At 40.3% G+C, this 11,508-nt stretch overlaps 1 protein-coding gene across 2 annotated transcripts in view; it reads left to right on the forward strand.

The window, feature by feature from the left end:
• PYM1 (PYM homolog 1, exon junction complex associated factor) overlaps positions 1 to 7,051 on the forward strand; it is a 12,250-nt gene extending 5,199 nt beyond the window's left edge. For both annotated transcript variants that reach the window (XM_042449502.1, XM_042449500.1), the window contains 2 exons: positions 2,072 to 2,165; positions 4,092 to 7,051. In XM_042449502.1, coding sequence (XP_042305436.1) covers positions 2,072 to 2,165; positions 4,092 to 4,611 — 614 coding nt within the window. In that variant the 3' untranslated portion in view covers positions 4,612 to 7,051. The remainder of the gene's footprint in view (positions 1 to 2,071; positions 2,166 to 4,091) is intronic.
• Positions 7,052 to 11,508: the final 4,457 nt, after the last annotated feature.

Below are 11,508 nucleotides of genomic sequence, written 5' to 3' on the forward strand. Positions count from 1 at the left end.
CCCATTAGCGCCTATGGCAATTCGGCTTACGAAGGCTTTTCGGGTTACGAAAGTGGCCGCGTTACGAATTAATTCGTAACCTGAGGCACCACTGTACTGTATAAAGCCTTGGTGTAACTTCAAAGCTTTTTTTAAAAAGGACACAGAAACCCTATATAGTCACACAAATACAGTTAAAATATAGATAGACATGCAGATATTTTTTAAAAATAGGCATGCTTTTCATAAATAAAATTCTTATAAATGTTTCAGGAAAATACATTGCCTCCACACAGGTCCAGATGGTACCTGGAGGAAACAAAGGAGGGTGAAAGAAGGTATGTTCCCCAAGAAGAAGTACCAGTGTAAGTTAAACTTCTGTTTTTCTTGCCAGATTTTATCTAAATAGATATATCTGATATAGAAGCTTGCTCCAAATAATGTATTGACCTTGTTTAGTGTAGCAGAAGGAACATGATTTGGGATCTACTGGGTATATAAAGAAAGAAATGGAGGGGAGCTGTTATCTGTCTCATCTTGAATATCCGTGGTGTCTAACTAAACCGTCACAGCAGAGCCTTTCAATGATCATCCCACGAGCCCTATACTCCTGTATAATAATACTAATGGGCTACTCAGTTCCATTAATTTCAATCATATTATGAGTCGCAGAAAACTGAAGGGGTGGGTGGGGAAACAGCTATATTATTATTAAAATTTTTTGTGAAATCCCCCCACCTCATTGGCTTCCAATTCCTGAGAATTCTCCATTTGGAAATGCAAACCTTTGATGATGAACCACAGTGCAGATGTGCTTATGCGTTCTGCATAATCAAGCAATACCCCCATCTCAACAAGTGTGTGAATCTCTTACTCAGCCAGCCCCACTTAAAAAGGTCTTCAACAAATTACTTGGTGAAGTTTTTAAAAGGAACAGATGAATACACCGTGTATTGAATGTTATTAAAAAATTAAAGAGCTCATTCCAGAGAACAATGTGAATGGTCTGTGCTCTCACAGAGTTACTTGTATCTCAGGTAGCTCTCTGTGCCACACAGGAGACCATCCTTTTGAAATCAAAGGGACTTCTAAAGGCAGTTTGTTGTAGCCACGGGAATGTGATAGGGAGGCATATCTCCTGCTTGGTTTTCCAGAAGCCTGGACGTGATTAATGTTTTGTTGTTGTAGGGCTTGGTTTTGATGCCAGCCATCGACACTTCAGAAATAAGTGCTACTATTTTTAATCTCAGTTAGACACCAGTAGCGCCCAAAAGCAAACTATGGGCTAAGTGCTAAAGTGGAGCCTTCGACTTCAGGGTCACAATACCTCTGCATATGAATTGTATGTTTTCTTGTCTTCCCCTCAGCAGCAAATCCAATAAATTCCACAAGCATTCTTCTGTTTTGGGCACAGACTTTGCTTTCTCCTTATAGAGCTAAATGGCACATGTCATATAAGTACAGTACTTATAGATTGATATGCTATTTTGAGGTGGCTGTTTACGTGGAACATGTGCCTCAGAGTGTGGTAGAGTCCCCCTCCTTTGGAGGTTTTTAAACAGGTTGTATGACCATCTGTCAGGAGTGCTTTGATTGTGTCTTCCTGCATGGCAGGGAAGTTGGACTGAATGCCCCTTGTGGTCTGTTCCAACTCTGATTCTCTGGTTCTTTGTTTTGTTGATAATGTCCTCCTGGCTTTAGAAATACTTTTGATTTTCGGGATACGAAAAAATCCCATAGGGAATTATTGTTTCGGGTTACGAATGTTTTTTCGGGTTACGAAAAAACTTTTGGTGCTTTTTTCGGCTTTTTCGCACGGAATCGCGGCTTTTCCCCATTAGCGCCTATGGCAATTCGGCTTACGAAGGCTTTTCGGGTTACGAAAGCGGCCGCGTTACGAATTAATTTCGTAACCCGAGGCACCACTGTACTGTATAAGCCCTTAGGTGTAACTTCAAAGCATTTTTTTAAAAAGGACACAGAAACCTTATATAGTCACACAAATACAGTTAAAATATAGATAGACATGCAGATATTTTTTAAAAATAGGGCAATGCTTTTTCATAAATTAAAATTCTTATAAATGTTTCAGGAAAATACATTGCCTCCACACAGCGTCCAGATGGTACCTGGAGGAAACAAAGGAGGGTGAAAGAAGGTTATGTTCCCCAAGAAGAAGTACCAGTGTAAGTTAAACTTCTGTTTTTCTTGCCCAGTATTTATCTAAATAGATATATCTGATATAAGAAGCTTGCTCCAAATAATGTATTGACCTTGTTTAGTGGTAGCAGAAGGAACATGATTTGGGATCTACTGGGTAATATAAAGAAAGAAATGGAGAGGGAGCTGTATATCTGTCTCATCTTGAAATATCCGTGGTGTCTAACTAAACCATGTCACAGCAGAGCCTTTCAAATGATCATCCCACTAGCCCTATAGCTCCTGAATATAATAATACTAATGGGCTACTCAGTTCCATTTAATTTCAATTTCATATTATGATGTCGCAGAAAACTGAAGGGGGTGGGTGGGGAAACAGCTATATTATATATTAAAACTATTTTTTGTGAAATATCCCCCCCACCTCATTGGCTTCCAGATTCCTGAGAATTCTCCATTTGGAAATGCAAACCTTTGATGATGAACCACAGTGCAGATGTGCTTATGCGTTCTGCATAATCAAGCAATACCTCCATCTCACACAAAGTGTGTGAATCTCTTACTCAGCCAGCCCCACTTAAAAAGGTCTTCAACAAATTACTTGGTGAAGGTTTTAAAAGGAACAGATGAATACACTTGTGTATTGAAATGTTATTTAAAAAATTAAAGAGGCTCATATCCAGAGAACAATGTGAATGGTTCTGTGCTCTCACAGAGGTTACTTGTATCTCAGGTAGCTCTCTGTGCCACACAGGAGACCATCACTTTTGAAATCAAAGGGACTTCTAAAGGCAGTTTGTTGTAGCCACTGGGAATGTGATAGGGAGGCATATCTCCTGCTTGGTTTTCCCAGAGCCTTGGACGTGATTAATGTTTTGTTGTTGTAGAGGCTTGGTTTTGATGCCAGCCATCGACACTTCAGAAATAAGTGCTACTATTTTTAATCTCAGTTAGACACCAGTAGCGCCCAAAAGCAAACTATGGGCTATAGTGCTAAAGTGGAGCCTTCGACTTCAGGGTCACAATACCTCTGCATATGAATTGTTAGGTTTTGTCTTTCCCCTCAGCAGCAAAATCCAATAAATTCCACAAGCATTCTTCTGTTTTGGGCACAGACTTTGCTTTCTCCTATTATAGAGCTAAATGGCACATGTCATATAAGTACAGTACTTATAGATTGATATGCTATTGTGAGGTGGCTGTTTAACAGTGGAACATGCTGCCTCAGAGTGTGGTAGAGTCCCCCTCCTTTGGAGGTTTTTAAACAGGTTGTATGACCATCTGTCAGGAGTGCTTTGATTGTGTCTTCCTGCATGGCAGGGAAGTTGGACTGAATGCCCCTTGTGGTCTGTTCCAACTCTGATTCTCTGGTTCTTTGTTTTGTTGATAATGTCCTCCTGGCTTTAGAAATACTTTTGATTTACTAATAAAAGAGCCCAAAGGTTGCCCATCTGTGCTAGTTAATGGTGCAAAAAATAATAAGAAGAAAGAGGGTGCCTCCTTGATGAGTACAATTCCCTCTAAGCTGAGCTCTGTGGCATAAAAAATAGCACCAATAATCACATGCCCGAGTGTGTGGGCTACAAGCATACCTATTGAAGCCTGCTTGCTTAAGAACAGAGGCTTCAAGCCTGTGTTCCATCTGCCCTTTATTTAGGAAAACTGGGAGATGCAGCTGGAATTCCAAAGGGGCACCTCTAGCCTTTTCCTGGTTTTTAGGGCCTGCCCTGCTCTCCTTGCTTCTAGAAATGGGAAAATGTATGACCCTCTAGATGTTATTGAACTGCAGTGATCCCTCCCCCTTGGCTATGTTGCTGGACATTGTAGACCAACAACATCTGTAGGATCTCATCATTCAAATCTGTGAAGGAAAGATGGATATACTTTCCATGCCCACCCTTTCATTTCAGATACTGAAGGAAGAGAGTTCTGATATCCTTTGTTCAACACAGGTATGAGAATAAGTATGTGAAATTCTTCAAGAGCAAGCCAGAGCTTCCTCCAGGACTAAATCCAGAGGTGAACACTCTGACGACCAAGCAAGCTCCGAAGGGACCAGAGAGCGGTGAGGTAGGACTCTCCAAGACAGCCAAGAGGAACCTAAAGCGCAAGGAGAAGAGAAAGCAGCAGCAAGAGAAGGGGGAGCGAGATACAGAAGATCTCATCCAGTCACTAGAGAAAACGACCCTGTCAGCGACACCAGGCAGCAGTGGGGATGCCAAATCAGCTGTGCCCACTGGCAATACAAGGCCCCCTGCAGGCAGTGGGGATGCTTCATCTGCTGCTGCCACAGCCATGTTGGAGAAGAACAAGAAAATCAAAAACCTGAAAAAGAAATTACGGCAGGTGGAGGAGTTACAGGCACGAATTGACTCTGGGGAGATCAAGCAACCAACCAAAGAGCAGTTAGACAAGCTGGCTCGAAGGAAAGCTTTGGAAGAGGAACTTGAGGACCTGGAGTTGGATTTGTAAGGGTTAGAATTTGAACTGGACATAATGTGCATAGGAACAAACCGTCCCCAGGGGAACATTCTGAGAACTGTGCAGTACACAGACCAGAAAATACTGTCTTCAGGCTCCTCCTTTTTACCTTTATTTTATTTTATGTTGGGTGCTGTATGAAATTTTTTTAAAAATATTTCCCTCAGCTATTGGTGTGTTAAGATACATGGACACTCAAAACTACTTTGCCACCTGCCTGAAATCCATTCTAGTTGCTTCCCTCCCCCTCGTCATTGGGGTGGGTAGCTGGGAATGCCATTTGGCACAGTGGGGTGATGTTCAGAGGCATCCAAGTGGGTGGAGTGTTCCATGTCTTTTCCCTTTCCTTGTATGATACTTGACACCTTTATGTGCTCTGTAATGGTCACTCCACCTCCCACCTACTCTTCCTCCCCCTCATTTTTAAAAAGGATGCAATAAAAAAATTGCAGTAGTGACATTTGAGTCTAGGTATACATATTTTTCTCCATTTTAACCTAAAGTGTATATTGAGCCCAATCTACTTTTTAAAAAACTTTCTCTGGTATCAGACCTTGCATAAGGTCTCGTTTGTTTGACTATTGGATTGTTGGGTACCTTCCAGTCATTTCTAAGTTAGTGTGACCCCTAAGGGAAACCTACCAGAGGGTTTTCTTGGCAAGATTTGTTAGAGGAAGTTTGCCATTCCCTTCCTCTAGGGCTGAGAGACTGTGACTTGCCAAAGGTCACTCATTGGCTTTGCATGGCCAAGTGGGGATTTGAATTCTAGTCTCTCAGTTGGATAGTCTGCTATAATTTTCATTGGTGTATGTCAGCTGTGAAAAAAGCAAATTCCATGTGACAGATAATTAGAAAAGAGTTTTAAATTAAAGGCATGAATATCTGTGGTGTATCTATACTCCACATAATGTGTGGTTTTGGACACCCCTCATTTAAAGAAAGAAAGAAATAAAGCTGGGAAATGTGCAGGGAAGGACATTCAAAATAAATAGGGGCAGGAAATGCTTTTCTACAAGGTCTTATTGAAGTGTTATAAGGCAGATCAGTTCAGAAACAGATGACTAAGTGTGGAGGCTCCAGTTACCTGCCAGTTGCCATACTGGTAAAAGGATTTTGGGAGCTGTATTTCAAAAAAGTAACTTTTCCAAGTTTTGTCTAATTCCAGGAATTTACTGCCTTGAGATATAACAACAGCCATAGGAATAGAGGAGGGCTAGAGAACCATTCCTTTGCAGTTTGATGGTATCTATCTTCTCTTTAAGTGCTAAACGTTCTGTAAAACAACCCCCTGGAACTTTTTGGCCAGAGCTTCTGAATACCAGTTACTGAGGAACAGCATCAGGAGAGAGGGTGAACTGTCTGTGTGTTCCAAAAGGAGACAACTGATGACTGTGGCTAGCAGGATGCTGGGCTAGATGGTCTGAGCTAAAAGGGCCTTTTAAAAAATGTCTGTAGCTTGGGAAAAGAAATCTAAGTGTGTTCTTCAAAGAAGTGACCAATCTGAGCTGTGAAGCTCCCGTCTTTCTCTTTCCAAATACCTTTAGCTTCTGGAATCAATTCCCCACCACTTGCCCCTGAGCAGCCATGAGGTTCTCCCAAACAAGATCGTGCTGCATTAAACCAGAGCCATTATTCTTGCATATGGGAAAAGCAATTCTAAAAAATAAAAATTGCAAAATTGAGTGGTTTTCAAACATGCTGACAGAGTGAAAAGCATCCTCTTGACTAAACTAGGACAGGGAGGGTTAGCAATCTTGTTCTTTGTAATCTTTGTCCAGCAGATGGTGGTAGAAGGTCTGTTAGATATTCAAATTGCTCATCTATTATTAGAGTGTGATCCTGCTGTTTTGCTTTTTCTGAACCCATTTCTTTATATATGCATAATGATTGGTGCAGGAAGGACCAAAGGATCTTCCTCATTTTGGAGGATGGAAGATACCAATGTTGTTGATAGACCTGCAGCTGCCTTTTTAGGTCAGAGTGCCTGGCAGTGAGCTTAAGGAGTATAGCTGACCTAGTTCCCATCCCAGACTCCTATCTTTTCCACCCGACAGCATCACCACCCACTCTTTGAGGCTAGCCAATGCTTCACACTCCTTCAGATCATTATAAGTACAGGTCACTGAGATCATGGCTGAAAATGAAACAGTAATGCAACACTGTGGAAAAAAACACAACATTTCTGGGGTGTTTTCCTTTTTCTGAGCTCACAGGCTTACTGCAAATGGCAGCCTGCTAATGGCACAGATTTCCCATTCTCATGCCAAGTAGTTCACTGGATCAAGCAGTGGGTTGAAGTCTTCACTCAGGATCCCACTTTCTTATATGGGTGGCTGAGATAGTGACACCTTTGCTTTCTGATGGTTCAGTGTAAACAAACTTTGTTTCATGCTCTAAGTTATTTAAAATATTGTGTGTAAAATTACCTTCAGCCTATGTTTATAAGGTGTATATGAAACATAAATGATTTTCATATTCAGGCTACATGTATAAGGTGTACAGTGGGCCCTTGGTATCTACTGATATTCAGTTCCACACCACACCCACGGATACCATGGATTCTCAAGTCCCAATGGCATAATGAATTGGTATCTCTTAAAACAGTAAAATCAAGCTCTGCTTTAAAGAATTTCTAGCTTTTAAAAAAATATTTTCAAGCTGTGGATGGTTAAATCCATGAATAAAGAATCTGTGGATATGGAGGGCCATTTGTATACGAAACACGAATTTCATGTTTAGACTTGGGTCCCATCTCCCAGATGTCTCATTATGTATGCGCAAATATTCCAAAATCTAAAAAACTCTGAAATCCAAAACACTTACAGTTCCACACATTTTAAATAATGGAGACTCAACATGTAGTTGCAGTTGTCAGGACTTCATTCAGACTGAGTTAGAACTGACTTAATAGTAGCAACAAAAGCTGTACCTGAGTAATTTCCCTCTAGCAACCAAGGCTGTTGCTCCCCCATGGCTCATCTCTCATTTATTTTTCCTCTCTCCCCCTTCCACTGCCACACACAGAGGAGATAGTAAACAGGCTGTGCTAGAGTTTTTACCTACTTTCTCCTCTCTAGTGGCTACTTCATTTCTGTAGCATTCACCATAATTGTTTCATGAGATTTATCAATGGTCACTGGCACATACTTGTATGATATGATTAAGTGATGCAGTCTTACAAGTGAGGATGGAGGAGGTTGAATTTTTAAAAACTTTCCTCCAGCATTCATTGTCCAGGATGAATGTACTGTATGTATTGTTCTGAATTCAGTACCCACCTGCACACAATTCCCTTACTGCACTGGCTGATCATTCCACATTTTTATTTCAGAGGGAAATGCCAACTGCAGTGTGCCAATATAGTTTTTTGGTCATAGCTTAGTGGCAGAGCAAGAGGTTACTTTAGTATGAGAAAGCAGCATTGGAACTTCTCCCTACTAGAAGGAAGAGAAAGTACATTGGGTCCTTGGTATCTGCTGGGGTTTGGTTACAGGACCCTCCATTGATACCAAAATCCATGGATGTTCAAGTCCCATTATATACAGTGGCATAGTAAAATGGTGTCTCTTATATAAAATGGCAAAATCAAGATTTGCTTATTGGAATTTATATATTTTGAAATATTGTCAATCCATGGTTGAATCAGTGGATAAAAATCCGTGGATATGGAGGGCTGACTGTATTAGATGGGGGAGATTTCAGATGCATCATCATACTTTGGCCAAAGAACAGCTTCCCTAATGCCTTTCTGAATGCTAATTTTCATTTCATGGCAGACAAGTGTTCAGAAAAGACATGCAATGCCTTCAATGGGTATTAACTTGCTAGTGTTCAAAGTGGCTGTTTTTACTTGAAACCAGAGACAAACACTAGATTGTTTTTTTTTTTCACAGTGTGAAAACTAGTATGATTCAGGACACATATTTGACCACCATGTGTACTTTCATCCCACTGTTATATCTGGCCAAGCGGTTTTGGTAACACATACTGTACACAACTTGCCAAACCAATTGCCCAAGTTTGACAGCAAGGCAAAATAGCTATTTACCTTTGTGGTATGTGAAGTTCAGGATATTGGCTGCCTCCAGAACCCAAAACCATTTTCTGGCCCTTTGGCTCATCCCTGAGCAGCACTACCCCTGCCCACACAGTATTTAAAATGCAAAGAAACAAACAGCCTGTCAAAATGTTCTTGGAAGCCTTGATGAAAAGTGGCTTTGCTTAAAGTATCACCACCATGCCCGAATAATATATCCAGAAACTGATTTCTGATCACTTCCTGTAGCATTTTTTTTCTCTATGTTTAGGAGAATCCTAAGTAGTGAAAATTTGCTTTTGCTCACATCAAAGTGCTCTACCCTTGATCATAGTACATCAGGAATGTGCAACTGTGGAACACTAGGCAGAGTAGCCCGTATGAGGCTTTGGAGGGCTGCACCTGTTCCTATGAAGAAAAACAACAACAATGGATGTTTGATATGGTATGGGGAAATTTCCCCCATTTGGGGGGTTTCAGAAAAGGTCTCATGGGCCTAAATTGGCCCATGACAAAGTGCAGAGTATGGTGGCAATGCACTCCATGCCCCCAGTGAACATTTTGTGGCCATTTTTTTTGTGTGGAAAATTTTACAAAAATAGTTGTTGGCCTCTTGGGGGGAGGGGGGCACCAAGCATGGTGGAAACTCCCTTCACACCTCCTAGACTGCATTTTGGTGTATTATGGAGCACAAAAATAAGTAAAAATTAACACCTGGAGGAACCAGAGAACCACCAAAACATCCTAGTATGGGGCTTCACTTTGCCCACCCCCAAAGTAGATGGATGAGCAGAAATTAGATCTGGATTTCCTGGCAGAACTCTGGATGATTTGCAGAAGATCAGCAAGGAGGTCTTCTGACTTCCAACTTCTCAGCAAAAAGAACAACAAAATAAATGTCTCTTTTATCTCTTCTTTGCCTTCAACAGTACTGTTGAAATTAAGATCTGAGCTAACCTGGATTTATGAGCAGAAGTAACTGTATGTTCCATTTTTCTAATATTCAGAACATGATCCTCAAAATATTTTCATCCTATGTCTTTCTGAGCTTCAAAAAGCTATTTTTTGGACTACAACTCCCAAGTGTTTTTCCCAAGTTCAAGTCTTTTTACATCAGCCTCCAGATGATGGACCTTACTGGGTGTGCAGGAAGGGGAGTACAGGTGCCTGTCTGCTCACTACTGTAAATCTGCTCACTCCTGCACAAAGGATGATAAGGCTTACACACCCTCTTTAATAATGAAGGTGAGTATGGGGGTTCTGTCTTAAGCCTGAGGTTGCAATTTAGGCAAGATCCCTGGTAATTCAGTTGATTTTTCTGGTGGCTGGCAAATAAGACCATATACATAAGCAGTTCAGCAGTGAAGTTCAATTTTTTACCTAAGGTCAAGCTGGACTGATAATGCAGTTGTTCCATTTTTAGGTGGTGCCACTCATTTTAAAGATGCCATTCATTTCATAAAGCTCAATCAATCAATATATGTATTGTATAAATCTGTATCTAAAGATATAAGTTCTGAAAAGGTAAACAAACACTTGTTAGATGACACACACATGTTTAGAACAAATACCAGTTTAAGAGATATTTCATACCCTTCCACATGAGGAAATGCCTTTTACAGTTCTAATAACTGCCAGTTCATTTTAAATCTTTTTCTGAGTTGTCAGTTTCTCACAACTGAGAAAAAGATTTATAACGAACTAGTAATAATGAAAACTGCAAAAGGCATTTCCTCATGTGGAAGAGTATGAACTATCTCTTAAAATACAGTATTTGTCCTAAACATTTGTGTCATCTAACAACAGTGGTTGCTGACTGCTGCAGAATCTAATTTATTTGCTTTTGCTCGGACAGGATTTATAATCAAACCCCAGTCTGGTAGAGAAGATTATGTTCCTCTTCTCTGCTCTGATTCCAATAATTATTAACCTTCCTGGTCATGTTAGTTACATGTTTAAAACCTGTGCACTAAATTCAAAGATGCATTTAATATCCTGCCTATTTCAATATGCTGTATATTGCTACATATAATCTGTCAGCATGGTTCAGTTACTATTATGTCAGATGTAGGTCTTATCCTAATTCCTTCAGGGAATTTACAGCATAATTTTGAGCCAATAGATAAATGAAGGTAGCTGTGGTAATCTAGAACAAAAGAGAATATTTTGTGGGTGATCTCTTTTGTAACTTTGGAGTTACTGTGAAGATATTTTTTTAAAAAAAAATCCCAGTATGTATTGTTCTGAGGTCCTTGGAAGAAGGACAAGATATACATGTGAATGATAAATAGTAAGATAATTCCCCAATTTTAATATTAAGTAATATATATATAGGAGCTAAGGCCTAAATACCCTAAGGGAACCAGATCCTGTTTGATCTTGAAAATTAAGCAGGGTCAGTCCTGGCTAGTACTTGGAGGGGACACTGCCATTGAATACCAGCTGCTGTAAGTTCTATTTCAGAGAAAGGAACTGACAAAACCACCTCTGAGTATTCCTTGCCTAAGAAAACTCCATGAAATTCATGAGGTTGCCATAAGTCAACAGATGACTTGAAGGCACAAATACACACATAGAATTATAGAATTCGAAGAGACCTCAAGTACTATCCAGTTCAACCTCCAGGCCTCTGTTTAAACAGCTTCAAAGAAAAAGACTCCACCACACTCTGCGGCAGCATATTCCACTGTCAAACAGCTCTTACTATCAGGAAATTCTTAATGTTTAGGTGGAATCTCATTTCCTGTAATCTTGAATCCATTGTTTAGTGTCCTAATCTCTGGAGCAGCAGAAAACAAGCTTGCTCCATCCTCAACATGACACCCCTTCAAATACTTAAATCAGGCTACCAT

The sequence above is a fragment of the Sceloporus undulatus genome, chromosome 2 (assembly GCF_019175285.1).
Source record: "Sceloporus undulatus isolate JIND9_A2432 ecotype Alabama chromosome 2, SceUnd_v1.1, whole genome shotgun sequence".
Taxonomy (NCBI): Eukaryota; Metazoa; Chordata; class Lepidosauria; order Squamata; family Phrynosomatidae; genus Sceloporus; species Sceloporus undulatus.